The following is a 16625-nucleotide window of genomic DNA, read 5'->3' on the forward strand; positions in this document are numbered from 1 at the left end:
TTTGACCTGGATTTGTCAGAGGAATTACTGTGTGAGAAAAAAATGGAAATTATTTGTAAAATGTGGCTTTTTTATTCCTGAAATGTTTCAAGCTGCTTGTGATTTTTCACCAGTTTTCTTCTGATTGTTGGATCTCAGATTCCTGCAGGGACGAACATACAAACATCAAACTGTATCTTGTAGTTTGTTTCAGCATCTCTGCTGCTGCCGGCCACTGCTCTGTTTACTCAGTGTGTGTGTGTGTGTGTGTGTGTGTGCGTGTGTGTGTCTTTGACCACTGTCATTACCAGCTACTGGCCTCAGGGTGAGAGACAGCCACTCTAAGACGTCTCTCTCTGTCTTTTCACATCTCCATTAGTTTCTTTGTCCTGTCGTACCCTCAGGTTACTGTGTGTGTGTGTGTGTGTGTGTGTGTGTGTGTGTGTGTGTGTCTTTCAGGGAACAGGGACATACATTAGTGCCTTCTTCAATATCTTCTTCTCTTTATCTTTTTATACCAGAGCTTTTGACCAATCAGATGAGCCCCTTGTTTGTCCGCTGGCTGACATTATTTATTTATTTATTTACCAAGGTAGCAGCTACTCTTCCTCAGGTCCATACAAGTAAACATTACACAATGATGTAAAACATATGTGTTATCAAAAATCCAAGGCAAAGGATAATAAAACCAAACAGACAGAATACATGCAACCGCCAAAAACAAAACAAAAACAATAAATCAACAACAACAAAAAACAAAAAAAAATGATGATAATAATAATGATGGCAAAATGTACTGACTCAGCTTGAAAATAAAAGTTGTACCACTTAAAACATTCATACAGTGACTGAGAAACAAAAGCTCCTCTTTAATGACCATAAAGCCAGGTATTATGTAGCAAAACATGTCCTGTTTGAGAGGAGCTGGTGTTATTTCACATACAGCATTTCTTTAAACTCTTTAAAAACAGTTTACCTTGTTAAATATGCAATGTCTGATGGCAAACCATTCTATTAGTTAATGCTTTTGAACATATCAGTATGTTGCCTTGCATTAACAAAAACAAAAAAAGTTAAAAGATCTCCATGTCTTGTGAGTTCCCGTCCCGTATCGTCAGATAAGTTGAAGGGTAACACAACTCTTCCTCAGACCTGAACAGTGGCTTATAAAAGCTTTCATACCCCACTGAACAATAACACACACTGCACATGTCCCGTCAGTTCCTGTAAAGCTGACACACATTTTTGGACATAAAAGTTATTCACCCGACAGCAGTCAGAAAGTATTCATGGTAGCATGTCATTATCAGTGGTGTCATTATGAGTGGCTAGTTGGTGAATTTAATTTTGGGATTTTTCTGCAAGTAAAAGAGATCTCCTCTGTTAATGAGACTATTTTCCCTCACATTTTAGGTAAAAAAAATGACAACTCTGTTACGAAAATACTATTACATTTTGTTTTTTCTGTATATTCTTTGCATCCACCAGCAGGTGTGCCATTGCTTGTTTACATGTCTAGTAGCGTTAACATTAAGATGTTTTGAAGTTTCAATTTTATTCGTAGTATACAGTTTAAGTTATAAGCAGATAAGAAACCCTGTAAAATAAAAAGAAAGACGAAGATGTAAGACAAATTGGGTGAAATAGAAACATTGAATTAAAAACATGAAATTTGGGATTGTTTGCAGAAGTAAGTGACAGGTTTATCCAACAGTATTGCACAATTATATTGAAAGAAAAAAATATACATAGTACATTAGAAAATGGAGTTAGGTAAATAAAAATATAGCACTATTAACATACATGAAAAAAAGATTTGTGTGGCTCTGTAGCAAAAAACATGATTAATTGTTGTGTAAAGAATGATTCCACTCTTCTCTAAACACACTGAAACACGTGAAACAGCTTGACTTCAGTAGAAGAAGACCCACATGCATACAAGACAGTGTCATCTGCATAAAAATGTATATTTTTAATTGGCTGGAGTGGTTATAATGGTTATATAAAGTGTAAATAGTAAAGGAACCAGCAAAGAACCCTTATTTATCCCATGAGAGGTTGGTTTGAGTGCACATCACATGTTTTATCAGACAAGTATGTATGAAACCAGTTCAAAACAAGACAGCGTAGTTGAAATTAAATGCAGCTCTCAATTTATGAAAAGCTTCAGAAAGATCCACTTTCACTGCAGCACAGTGCTGTTTCTTGTCCACTGAATGTATCATATTAGTTTATTTCTCTACTTAAAGGTAGATATTAAAAACATGGAGATGAGTCTGAAACTCAGTGAAGCGTTTCTTTACAGTCTATTGAGCCTCTTTGAAGTCTGAAAATGAAGAAAGAAGAAGTCCAGGTTTTTGTGAAGCACTGACTCCGGAGAAATATTTCTGCTTCCTCTTGAAAGAGCGAGTGTGTGTGTGTCTATGTGTGTGTGTGTGGGATTATAACCCACAGCTGGCCTCTCTGATTACTGACTGCCTGGTCAGCCTGGATTAGACTCTCTCTCTCTCTCTCTCACACACACACACACACACACACACACACACACACACACAAAAGGTAAATACACATATTTCATTTCATTTTAATGCTGAATGTTCAGTTCACCGACTTGCTGTTTCTTTTTCTGCATCTTACTTTTATGTGTGTGTGTGTGTGGGGGGGGTGGGGGGGGGGGGGGGGTATGCATTTACCTGAGTGTGTGTATGTGTGTTATGTGTAATTCCCAGCTCAATGGAGCAGATATATTTAATCCTTCCCTCGCTAAAGCTGATGTCAGCATCAGCTGGCTCTGTGCATGTGTGTGTGTGTGTGCATTTTGTAGCTAATTCATCACAGTGGCAGATTAACCAGCTGTCTGCAGAACATAAAGTTGACTACTAACAACCAGCTGGAAGAGAAAGACAGAAAGAGTGAGAGACGGGAAGTGTGAAAGCAGTCTATAGGCTCGCTAACATTCGCTACAAATGTTTTACCTTCCTACCTGAAAAATCACATTTTTTGCTTATTTTCTTATCTGGAATAACTCTAAATACTACAGTATCCATGAGCAAAAATGTCCAAGTTCTTCCAAGCAGCAACCTCCTGAAAAGTGAAGCCAACGCCTGCATTATTTCTAATCGCCAGCAGGGGGCGACTCCACTGGCTGCAAACCGCTTGTATAGAAAGTCTATGAGAAAATGATCCAACTTTTCACTTGAGTAAACATTTTCTCAATAAGTTTACACTCTCAAGTCTTGTTCGATTAAGCATAATGCTAATTTTTATAAATTATGGTCCCAGTTTAAGTAAAATAGAGGATAAAGCATGGTTTGCTTGAGGGCAAGGTTACTTGTGATTAGGTCGCTACCAGAGTACACTGTGACCCTTTAAGTGTGTTTTTAGTTCATGAAAATGAATTGTAACATTTTGGTCATCTAATAATTACTTTTTAGCATTCAGTTGTACTAAAAGGAGTCGGCTGTTTTTAAATTATGAATGCGTTATAGCATCTTCTTGACTGCCGTGTCCGTTCTGCACATGTGCTGGTTTCACTAATCCAAGATGGCGACGGCCAAAATGCCAAACTGCATTTTAAGATGGAAGTCCACAAACCAGTGGGTGAAATTCATACAAGTAGTGTCCAAAACCTGTGTCTTTTTCTCTCATTCCCATCTCATTTTATAACAAAGAAATCTCCAGAAACTGAAATCTCTAGTAGTTAACATTGCATGTAGCAGAATTTCTCCTGGGGGGAGAGGAAGTTACCTCACGTTACGTTTTTATGTACACAGGCTTTCACTTTTTTTTTTTAAATCAAAGAACCAGATCTTTTTATTATCTCTACTAAGGCGGTGTTGTCTGTTTGTCAGCAGGATTACTGAAAAAACTACTGGCCTGGCTTTTCCTTAAACTTGGTAAAACACTTGATAGCACGGGTCAATGAAGAACCAGTTACATTTTGTAGCAGATCCAAATTGTGTGGCAGACACAGTGATTCTTTTTCACTTTTGTTAACATGGTGCTGCATTCATGAGGTAAAAATGTAGTTCCTGAATGGATAATTCACATTTACACCACCAAATCAGAATTTTGAACATTGTGAGATAAAGCATGCTGTGGCCGAGGTCTGCGCTCTCTCAATCCCCTTCTAGTTTGTTTTGTGTGTTTGTCAGCAAGATTACAGAGAAACTACTGGCCCAATTTTCATAAAACTTGGTGAAAGGATGTAGCATGGACCAAGGAAGAAGGAGCAGATCCAAATCACAATGGGGATTATATAAATATTTTTCTACATTGCGAGATATGACTTCGTCTTTGCTTGCTGTAGGTCTGCACCTTCTCTTGTTGTTCATCTTTTATACTAGTGATTCAACCACGACAGTTTAATGACAATTCAAGTTGTCCTACAAGTAACAAGGTCGAAGGAAAAACAATGGAACATGAAATAACTAAGTCTCACTTGACAACTCATTGTAGATGAATTGTAGCTTTCTGGCATATTTAGAACACAGTCTTCTCAGTAGATCCTAAGGGTCGACCCATGGCTAAGGATATACAGTAGTGGCTTTCTGATCGGCTAAATGTCAAGTCAGTTCAAGTCAATTTCATTCATATAGATCAAAAACATACATTTGCCCCAGAGGGTTTAAATCTTGGCCAGTGTGCATGGCTGGTCCAGCTTGTGTGTTGATGTCTGTACTGGAGAGCTTGATTTCCTCTCAGCGCAGACCTTATGGACACCAGCAGCTGCTATACCACCCTATAGAAAAATAAAAGATCATTAGGTAACATTACTGCCGTGCTGTTCGCCAATGGCGTGCCATTACAGCCTTAATGAGTTGATCCAAATCTGATCCAAATCCCCGAAGAGAATTTAAATACGGTAGTAATGTATGTAGGTCGTGGCAATAAAGATAACTGAATATAAAACTGAGTGGGTGTGTTTGTCCTGTCAGCAGTCATGTGACTTGGCAGAGCTGGCAGAACGACAGATGGACCCAGTCATGGACTGACCTACACACACACACACACACATGCTGGACACACACATATGTCACCCTTCCTCTCTCCTCTTACTCATTACTTCATCACTCTCCCTGTGAGCGTTTGATGCTTCACACTTTGCATCCGGTGTCATTCAGGCCTCACTCCTGTCCGTCTGTCTGTCCACCTGTCTGTCCCTTAGTGAGTGTCCCCTTTTTAGTAATTTGTTCAGCATTGCTTTTACATTTGCACACTGTGCCTGTGTGCATTGCTGCTGTGTTGGATTACAGATATTTTACATCTGGAGAGGTTTTTGGTGTTTCTATGGATCTCTTCTATCACCAGATATGTTTTTGGGGGGGGGAAATTTTGAGCTTTGGATGAGCTGTTTTTAGCCGCTGACTCTGGTAGATCATTCCTCTCCAGGTCTGGTCACAACACAAAGTGGCACAGTTAAATTCAGCTGGCAAGGTAACTGCTAACACACCAGTGTTCTGGCAACATGCTGGCAATAGTCAGCCACAATTAGGTCTCTGAGCTTCTTTTTGTTTTTTCCTTTGTACTGGGCAGTTTACTCCCCCGCTAGCATTTTGTTCTGTGGATTGCCCTTCAGTTTTTTCATAAAAGAAAGGAGAAAAAAGCTCCCTTCCCCTTAAGCTTGCTATTTACCACATTGTTAATAATTTCACACATTTAAAAGAAATTTTATAACCATGAATACAACCATGACTATTTTGCGGGGCAGTTTTTACTACAGAGGAGGTTGAATAAAAGTGAAGTGAGGTGCGACAGAAAGCTATGATAGAGTGCTCTTTTTTGCACTCTTCAAAGTCAGCACTGCCAAGACAGCTCGTCAATGGTCCAAATTTCTTTGCTTGACAAAAATTTTGTGCAGGGTTATATTATATTTGTGATAATCTACTAATGGCAGCAACGGCATTGAAAGTAACTGGTTTACATGCAAAATGTGGCTGCTTTAAATGCTGGTGTGAATGGGTATTTAGTTCTCTTGGACCTCATGCCACTTTTGACAATATTGGGTAGTACATTACTCTAATTGGCCCTCTTCAGCATTTATAAGCATGGTATAAATAATAATAAAGGTTAGATAAATGGTTTTAAAGCCTTTATCAGTGTATTTGTCAACAACTATAACTCCTCCGTGTGGTTATCCATAACTTCAGGCTGGTGTGTAAACTGGTAATAAATGACGATATAGGAAAAAACAGTTGTAATATTAGAAAGCATGTCTTCATAAGATAAATTATGGTTGTTGAGACATATTGCACGGTGTTAAAAACCATGTATTAAGTTTTTCCTCTTGTTTATATCAGCTATAAATACATATTAGGAACATCAGTGATAATAATTTATGTCATTTTCTTCCTCTTGCTCAGGGATGAAGACTCCCCTGAGCCCCTCTCAGCTCCTGGAGAGGGGGCAGATCTTTGCACTCGGAGGGATGTGTCAAGAGCTGATGGACCCCCCAACACCCACAACCATCAGCCTCCCTGTCCAGCAGACTCCGTCCACAGGTGAGTTAAATGTTCCAGCACCAATGCTCCTCCGCTAGTTTTACACATCCTTGTAGTTTTCTCTTACAATCTGTTGTAATTTTCCTCAACAGCCTGACTCATCTTTGTAGTTTTCTCCTCTAGTTTGACCCATCCTTATAGTTTTCTTCTACAGTCTGTTGTATTTTTCTTCAATAGTCTGACTCATCCTTGAGGTTTTCTCCTACACTTTGACTCATCCTTTTGGTTTTCTCCTACATTTTGACTCATCCTTGTTGTTTTCTCCCAGGTCAGAGCGGGGCATACTCACTATGTGAGGTCTGTAACCTGCAGTTGGCCTCTGCTGCTCAGGCCCAGCTGCACTACAATGGCAGGTCCCATCTCCGGAGAGTGAGACAACTCCAGACTAGAGAGACAGGACAGCAGGCAGCAGGTATACTACCACCTGAAGCTATATTTTTTATGCATGGACACAACTCCTAGTGTATTCTAATGGTTCTTAATGTCTTTTATTCCAGCAGGGGCTCAGTCTAGGTCTCTTCCCCAAGCCACAGGGCTCAGCTCCCAGCCTGCAGGACTCACGCCAACTACAGGCCTCAGTACAGGCCTCAGCGCTCCATCCAGCACGACTGCAGGTAGGACCAGTGCTACTACTGCTTCTACTACTCCTGCTGTACTGCACCTACTCATTCATCAAACATTAGAAGCTGCGATTCGACACTGACATACATGTCAATTACCTGCATGAGAGTAAATGTTCGAACAACATCACAGGAATATGTGCAATTTGTAACGGACATTACCAGAGGGGCATTGAGTGCTAAACGGGACAGTAAAGTCTGAATATACATCTGCTGAGTGAGAGTGACTTTTACTCGTCCACCATCAACAGCTGCTGCCATCTGGGAGAAGTCAGACTGAGTGTGTGTGCATGTGTGCGTGTGTGTGTGTTTGTGTGTGTGTGTGTGTGTGTGTGTGTGTGTGTGTGTGTGTGTGTGTCAGATTGATCCCTGAAAGAATATACTGACCCTGCATTAACTCAGATCATCATTGCAGTTTCATCCTACCGTTGTATGGATATTGTTAGCTCCGCCCAAACACCTGTCAGTCATGTTGATGACCTGACTGGACATGTCTGACTCACAGGATATAACCTGTGCATATAAACCTGCCACTGGCCACCTAGTTCAGATGAAATTTTTTCCCCTTCACTATTTGCATGTTACCGTTACACCCTGGGCTTGTAGTGCTTTTAGAGATGTTATATTTTTCTCTCTTCTCTTTTTTCAAAAACACATTTTGTTGTACTGTTAACCTGCAATTCGAAAAAGATCATGACCAGGCTGCCATGTTTTTCCTGCTTGAAAATAGTCTAAATGAGACGTTACATTGCTCTGATTGGTTGTAGGTCCATTCTGAGGTATTTTTGTCAACACTCCTTGGAAATCAAAAATGAACTGAGAGGTTCCAGACTTATACACATGTGTGAATTTGTCGTGAATTAGGTGTTTTTAACGGTTAGCTCAGAATCACCAAAGTCACACAATAAGAAAAGCTAACCGATCCAAGCAGCGGTAGACCAGCAATTTCCGTTTTCTGTGAGGTAAAATTACTGCTTTTGTCAATGGAGTCTGATGGCATTGACGTGAACATAGAACAGCTTCAGTTCACTACACGTAAACTTAAACAGTGCTGTCTGATGACAAGGGCAAAGCAGAAAAATATTCTAAATATGCACTGCACTTAAACTCATATTAATATTTTTTTAGTGGCCAAATATGATTTGCTGCTGCCCCCATCCACAGTGGTACATTGTTTAGCTTCTGTGCCGGTACTCCTGCTTGCTTCTCCAAACTGGAGGCGTGCAGACTGCCATCTACTCTGACTCTGACTATTGATAAATACAAAATGCAACCACACTTTTAAAAAATCCAAACTATCCCTTTGACATAAATATAATTTATCTTCTGACTACTGGCTATTAATGATACAAGATGCAAGTGTATGCCTTATTGTATTAGCTCTGATATTGAATGTTTAAACACTCTCATGGTTTAATCATTGCAGCAGCTTTACTGAAGTAGTTCCAGCGCCCTCTGCTGCTGAAATTACAGCTGAAGCTTTTCACTTTGCTTTGACCCTCTTCGGTCCTGTAATCAGCTGTGACTGAAACAGTTTCAGAGTGTCTTCAGTGATTCAGACCCACTTTTTAAAGTCAAACTGATGGTCAACAGAGGGAGAATGTGCTGTGACATGCAAAAGGAGTTAAAGTGGAGCAGACAGCAGCGGGTCATTAAACTGGGACATACGAGCAATGCTGCGAAACTGCACATGACATTCCTCAAAGACTTTGCTTGCATCGATTCTTATTATTACGATATACATGTGGTGTCAGACTCTGAATATCTGCTTCCACAAAACTATGCAGTAATGACATCTTTATTTATTCTCTTTAAAAAGTTACAATACAAAACTTCCATATCTCCAGTGTGGCGCTGACCTTCCAAAATCAACAAAAACAAGAGACAAAACAGAAGCAAATAAACATACAGACACCTAACTACAGTATAGGAGGATGATATCAGGAGAGACAGGAAACCGAATGACAATATTTCACACACACACACACACACACACACACACACACACACATTCATATACATGTGTGTCTGTGTGTGTGTGTGTGTGTGTAAGAGCAGCAGCTGTAATTACATACTATGTGTCCATATCAGTGTACAGGCTACAATAACACTGATTAAAGATTAAATCTCTCTCTACTGGATACACACACACACACACACACACACACACCACTCCACACACCACACATCACTCAGCCTGAATGGTTACGTGCCCCCCCCCCCCTCTCTTTCCCTCTCTCTCTGTCCATTACGTGATGCTCGCTCAACCATGAAAAGCTCTTTGGCCTGAACTCAGCTCCTCTAGGCCAGACTACACTGAGTGTGTGTGTGTGTGTGTGTGTGTGTGTGTGACAGTGACCTGGCTAGCTGAGCAGCCTATCAGCAGTCAGGTCAAATGACATCACGTATACAAAGAGGAGGAGAGTCAACAAGATCTGTGAACTCCTCAATCAATCATGTTTCTATAAAACGGCTGGAATCTGTTATTTTGAATGAAATATTGTATATTTTTGTTAGGTATACGTATTATTAAATTGATTGCCGGTATAAATTGGGGTAATAAAATCTGGTTATGTATAAATTACCAGGATGTGATGGAAAAGGCAGTCAAATCATTTTGATTAAATTAAAGTATCAATAAAACAATGTAAAAATACTCCAGCAAAGGCCCTGCATTCAAAACTCAACTTCAGTAAAAGTATGTGAGCATTATCATGAAAATGTAATGTATTTTACTTATCAAAATTAAAAGTGCTCGCTGTTTTGAAAATGATTGTGTTTTCTGTGCTTATAACTCATGCATTAATGTGTAAGCAGCATTTAAATGCCCTAACTGGTAAAGTTGGTGCTAATTTTAACTCATGCATCATCATTTATAAATGTATTCCTTATTAGGGGGTACAGTCTTAGAATTTAAAGTGGTAAATACGTACAGTAGTTGTCAGATAGATGTGGTAAAATGTACAATTTGGTAGAAACAACTCCAATGTTTCCCTCCTAAATGTAGTGGAGCTCTGCTGCCCACACTGTGTGTAGGTGCACAGCGACATTATGCAGAAAGCTGTTCACACTTTCAGTAAGGGTTGCAGACAAGAAGAGACATTTGAAGTATTTACTGGAATCTGTTGTGAATGTGTGACAGTAACGTTGGATAAAAACCAACAATATCAGTGACAGGGATTGAGACACAGCAAAATACAGTTAAGCCGATCAACCCGTTTTATTAATCACATGAAATAGCACAGGGTATATTTCCACTGAAGTGCAGTACCATCAATTCCTTCATTTTCTGCAGTTCATGTTCACCATCAGGATGCCTCCTCTTTTTCCTTGTTGGACTCCTCTGCTCTGTCAGAACTGCACACAGAAATGGAAACACAGGCATTCAAGATTCCAGATAAGTCTCTGCAAAACAAAAAACACAATAGTTGCAGTCATCACCCTTTGAAACTGATGTGGGCTGGGGCCCTCCATCATCCAATGCCTGTACACTGGGCAGCAGGATGTTCAGCAGAGAAGATTCACGTAACTAGGTTGAATTTCTCCACAGAGCCGGCGTTTAACTCCTCCACGCAGCTGGTGTTAAACTCCTCCACACAGCTGTTGTTTTAACTTCTCCATGCCTGCTTGGTGTACAGATGGATGTAGAGATTCACGCTTGTCCATGTGGTCATGATTGTAGCTGGCGCCTGTCTTCTCTATCTCTTCCTCTGTGTTAACTCTGATGTTTACATTTTAAAAATGTCAGGACAGACAATGCTGGCATCAACCTTTTTTGCAATATTTTTTAAAATACTTTTTTTGTGTTTTTTTATGTGCACGCCCCTGCAACTGCAACTGCAACCGCTGCTGCTCCACTGTTACACACATATGTTGCATAATATACAAAGTAAAAACACACAGCCATTTAAATTTAAATGAAGTGATTCATTTTAAAAGTACACTGTAAAAATACAACAGCTCAACCATAAGTATTAAAAGGAAAATTATGGGGGGGGGGGGTTTCAGTCTAAGGAGGTAAAAGAAACAATTCATTTTTCTGCCCAGTGGCCACTAGGAGGCAGCATTAACACTCATACACACACACACACACACACACACACACACACACACAAACACACACACAAACACACACTCAGTCGCTAATGAAAGAAGTGAGTTCCCATGATCCACATCAGTCCAAATTAAGTGATTAACTCACATGAGACTAATAACATTTACAATATTAGAGCTCATCTCCTCTCTTAGTTTCCAGTACTCAGTGTTGGCAGAGCCGTTGTTGTGCACTGAGTACAACAACACTAATGTGCTCTGAATGTCTCATGCATTGTACTGTGGTAAATATGAATAAGAATATGACCTGTGAAGAATACTGGGAAGGATACTGCAGTTTTTCACAGGGAAAATGTTGGAGTTTTGTCTTAATGAGACCCTCAGTGTTCCTAGTTGGTTTGTTTAACACAGTAGAAATATTAAAATCAGTTCACCTTTTCTCCTCTCTTTGCTTTTCATGTGGCTCTAATTTGCGCTCCTGAGCTAATAAAGGTCAGCGTGTTGTCCTGCTGATACCCCGTACATAATGAGAAATAGAAGTTATTAATAGACACATATTGTTTTTGTTGTGTATGAGAGAGATGGAGCGGCTGAGCAGGTGTTGATGTGTGGTTTTGCATTGATGTATTCAGCTGTGTATGAATAGACCCTGCTGACAGATTCGCATGCTCATAGTGCAGTGCAGCAGTGACAATAGGCTCAGGAGGAGGAAGGTGGGGGCTGCATGGGAGTGTATGACCAGATTTGAACCTATGCTGCTGTGCTGACATGACCTGCATCTGTAACCAACAGTTGACAACTTGTAATACAATATGTTTCCATAACGTTGAGGAAAAAAGAGGTAGGGCTAGCAGAACTAGTAGAGGACATATCACTCATTTAAGTTCAAGGCCTAGTAAATGCATTCGAAAGACTAGTCAAGGTCCAGCAGTGGAGCTATTAAATGGGTTGGAACCAGCGATTGAAGACAAGTAGGACTAGTCAAGGTTAAGTAGAATTAGTAGAAGGCAGAAATAACTACTACATAAACTGGTAGAACTAGAAGAACTAATTGACGACACGACAGGTCAAGGTCTCGTAGAAACCGACAATATCAGTGGAACTAGTAAAGGGATTGATGCTGAGGACTGAGGACTGGTTGGACTAGTCAAAGTTTACGAGAAAACTTGTAGGACAAGTCAGGGTCTATTAAATACATGGTAGGTTGATTTGTACTGTGGATTTTAAATTGGCATGACAAGTCAATATGAAATACAAATCTGGTAGAACTAGTCACAGTATAGTAATTACCTGGTAGGACTTGTGGTAGAAGTAGAGGGCTGATAAGAATAGTCAAGGTCTAGTGGAAAAATGGTATGAGTAGTGAAAGGATTAATTAAAGTGTAGCAGAAAACTGATGGGACGAGTGGAACTAGCCGAGTGCTGGTAGGACGAGTCAAGTAGTAAATAACATTTAGTAAAAACATTTAAGAGACTGGTCAAGGTCTAGATAAAGACTGATGATACTCATGGAACTTGTAAAGGGACTAGGGATTGGGAACTGATAAGACTTGTCAAGGTTATGTAGAAAAGTGGTAGGACTAGTGGAATAAGTATAGGCTGGTAGGACTAGTGAAGGTTGGATTGAAAAGTGGTTGGATTGGTGGAACTCGTACAGGTCTGGTAGGACCAGTAGGACTAGTGAAGAACTAGTGAAGACTAATAGAACTAGTGAAGTGCTGGTTGGACTAGTCAAAATGTAACATAAAACTGGTCATTCTATACAATCTAGTAAACAACTTGTAGGACAAGTCAAGGTCTAATAAATGACTTGATGGGAATAGTCAAGGTCTACTTGAAAACTAAGGTGATGTAGAAAACGTCTAGTTCTAGTTAAGTTAGTCGAAGGCTGCTAGGGCTATTCAAGTTTAGTAGATTAGTTGAACTTGGAAATGAATCTGTACTAGGGATTGGGGACTGATCAGAGTTTGGAAGAGATTGAGGACTTGTAGGATTCATCAAGATTAAGTAAAAACTGGTACTGTTAGAACTAGGACTAGTCATGGTACTGTATGAAACATGAAAAGATGGTGAAGGACTGGGTTTTCATTGCAGTGGACTAGATAACAACTGGTTGGACTGGTAAATCTACAGAGGACTGATGGAGGATGTCCTGCTTTGTCCCCTTTTCTTTGTGTTTTGTTTTTCTTGCTTTTCAATCGTTAACTTGCTTGCTTGCTTTTTAATTTTTAATTTTTTTTAACTTTAGTTGTTTTCCCCCTTCTTTACAAATTATTATTTTGTTAAATAAATTGTTGGTAATTTATTTGGTTTCATCTATTTTCTTTCAATCTTGTATAGTCAGCCTGTATTTAGTTCTTGAAAATGAAATCACTCATGGCTTGCTATCCTCCCCTGCTCTCCTCCTCTTCTTTGAATCCCGATGCCATGAACTGACTAAGACTGCGTGAGCAACACAGAGATAGAGAGACAGTGAAAGAGGGATTTCCATTGAGACAGAGTGGCTGTCATCACCGCTCACCCTGAATATCGTCACCTCAGTGATTCAAACACACTGAACACTGTGTCTCTTCCTCGCTGAGTGTCGGCCGTCCTGCTCCGTCCACACGTGTCCCTCTGTGCTCACACAGACAGACAGTCAGGTGGAGAGTCTTTGCCGTTTGTTTTGGGCTTTCTCGCCGTTGCTTTTCGTTATCGAGGGGAGCAGATGACAGAAGGAAGAGGGAGGAGGAGGAGGAGGAGGAGGTGGTGAGACAGCTGTCTCCCTGTCCATGATGTGGAGTAGTTTCCTGAGTCGAGGTAGGAAATCCTTCTATCTATTTATGTTTGAGCTCCACATTTAGCCGCTTTGGTCTTCAATGGTTGCATCGTCTTCTTCATCTTTCTTTTTGTTCTGTGTCCATTATGTGTTTTTATTGTTGGAGGGTGTTGTAGTGATTACCTGACCCGCAGGTCAGGACACGGACTGAACCTTAAACTGGGGTTCTAGTCTCTCTGCTCACATGTGTTGAGTCTAAAAATGGTTATTATTGTTGTTGTGTTTTAAATCACAGGTTGATTATACATATTATTATAATGGTTATTTCCACATCACAACAACATATCTAATTTTCTTGGGGCTATTTTTTACTTTGTTGTTGTGCTTTTACAGTTAATATGATCAATCAATCAGCACATTTACGGTATCTGTTATTATTTGGAGCTAAAATATCTCTAAACTGTGTTTTCTCTTGGCTGAAGTGTAAAAGTTGAAGAGAAGACATGATGGAAGCTGATGTAAACTATATAAGATGTTACAAGACTAGATGTTTGCAGTAGTAGTCGAGATAACTTTAGTATTGTATGATGGTTATGATTTTTTATTTTATTTTAAATGTTCTAAATAATTTGGACATCCAATCGTTTAGTATAATACCTACTGATAATCCAGCAGAATTAGGAAACATTCTATTAAATATAATATATATTATCTGATTAAACATATCGTACAAATGTTTAATCAGATTAGATAAACACTCAATTCTGGTTAATTTGTTTCTGATCATTTTAATCTTCCGATAAATGTAAATGTGATTCATGTGAACTCAATTCTTAACAATTTTTTTTCCATATTCGCCATCTTATTTTAGCTTGTAAGCAGGCTAACATATGCTAATAAACAGTGAACACAAAGTGCAGCTGAGGCTGATGAATGTCATTTAGTTTTTTAGTATTTAACTTTCTGGCAACTCTAAATGAAAGGTTAAGGGATTACAAATGTTATTAAATTTCATCTTGAGGGGAGTATGATGGTCTGAATTCATTTTAATGGCAATCCATCCATGAGTTGTTAACCCTAACCACCAAATCAGTTTCTATCAGTCAGTCGTCACATTTTCATCAACAATTTCTCTGCACATTTTGAAGATTCACATAAGAAAAGTTTGAGAGAAACACCATAATTCAAGTTTCAAGTTTTTACGTACGCTTGAGGTAGAATCATCTAACTCACATGATTGATCAGCTGTCTGCTCTGTCATGAAAGAACAATTAGAAGTTGCCCAATCGAATCTAATTCCTGAAGACATCACTCTTTCTATAATGGGCCAAAATTGAGTCCCATGACTAACCTCTTTTTGTTTGTCTTTTTCTCTTGCTCAATCTTCTTCTTTTCCTGTTTATTGACATATTAGAACATTAGACATTACACTGCCATCTTCTGACCAAAGTATGTTTATGCAGTTTTGTTTATTCGCTCTAAACTAGTTGATGGAAACGTCCCTATTTCACATTTTCTTTAATGCAACATTTCAACATTTTGCTTCCAAATTCACTTTGACGTTAATGAAAATACGTCAGCTGTCTTCTCTCAACACACTGCAGCTTCTCTAGTTTTATTTGAGCACGACTCTGAAATGATAATCTTCTTATGTGTGCTCAGTATGGAAATCTGACATTTTCCAGGAAACTCTTTAGCAAATGAACATTATGGAAATTGTCACACTGAGAACTGATAGAAGATTCCTGGGGGGAAAAAATTGTATATTTGATTAGGACAGAATAAAGGCGGCGATTGGTCCGAGGACTCAGTGTCTACTTCCTGTCTGTCTGACATTCCTCTCATTATAGATAGCGTGACTGCTGTGATTACCCACACACTGCTGCTCATCACAGCACAATGTGTGTGTGCGTGTGTCTCTTTCTCACACACACACACACACAGATTCTCAAGAGATTCTCAGAGAATAGCTAATGGACGATTATAAGAGCAATCTTCGATGAATTTCTCCATAAAGTAAACCTTATCTGCTTGACTGAACAGAGTGCCAAATTATTTTTCCAAGTGTGGTGAAATAATGTTAATCAGTCTGAGAAAAGTTTAAATTTACCCATAATTCATTGCAAATTTATGAGTTTTCTTTGCACATTTATCACATTAGATCTAAGTCATTTAACATACAGATGCTTAAGTTTCTATCACTGCCAAAAATTAAAATTCCTCTTCTTCATTTCAGAATAAAAGTACTTTGTCTTGTAGTGCTTGTACTATCCTGTGATAAATGCTGTTTTACATTTTACAACCTTTAGTAGATGTTTTTCCATTTTAAGAGCTTATATAATTTTTCTTGCCATACAGAGAGTTACTGAGTGAGAGACATTTCATCATTTCGTGGCCAGATTTCTAGGATTTACATTTTTCATCGCCACTACTTTACTGGAAGTCAAAGAGCAGCTAAATCATCAGTTGATTGTTTATTCTGTCCGACACTTTATTATAAAATGTTGGTTCTAATCAGATGATTATGCTTTTTCTGCTACTGACTCTCAGACTGGAGCTCTCCTGTCTGCTCTCATATTCCTGACTGGTCTGATGTGTGTGTGTGTGTGTGTGTGTGTGTGTGTGTGTGTGTGTGTGTGTTGGATGAAGGATCTGAACGTGACCTACTTAAACACACACACATAGAGGCTTGTTATGCTAATGTGTGTGTTTCTC

The 16625-nt window shown here is 39.2% G+C and overlaps 1 protein-coding gene across 1 annotated transcript in view; it reads left to right on the forward strand.

Moving 5' to 3' along the window:
• The window catches only part of znf385b (zinc finger protein 385B), a 50636-nt gene that overhangs the window by 12091 nt on the left and 21920 nt on the right, over positions 1-16625 (forward strand). The window contains exons 2-4 of the mRNA XM_059343163.1: positions 6342-6479; positions 6748-6891; positions 6977-7093. Coding sequence (XP_059199146.1) covers positions 6344-6479; positions 6748-6891; positions 6977-7093 — 397 coding nt within the window. The 5' untranslated portion in view covers positions 6342-6343. The remainder of the gene's footprint in view (positions 1-6341; positions 6480-6747; positions 6892-6976; positions 7094-16625) is intronic.

The sequence above is a fragment of the Centropristis striata genome, chromosome 10 (assembly GCF_030273125.1).
Source record: "Centropristis striata isolate RG_2023a ecotype Rhode Island chromosome 10, C.striata_1.0, whole genome shotgun sequence".
Classification (NCBI taxonomy): Eukaryota; Metazoa; Chordata; class Actinopteri; order Perciformes; family Serranidae; genus Centropristis; species Centropristis striata.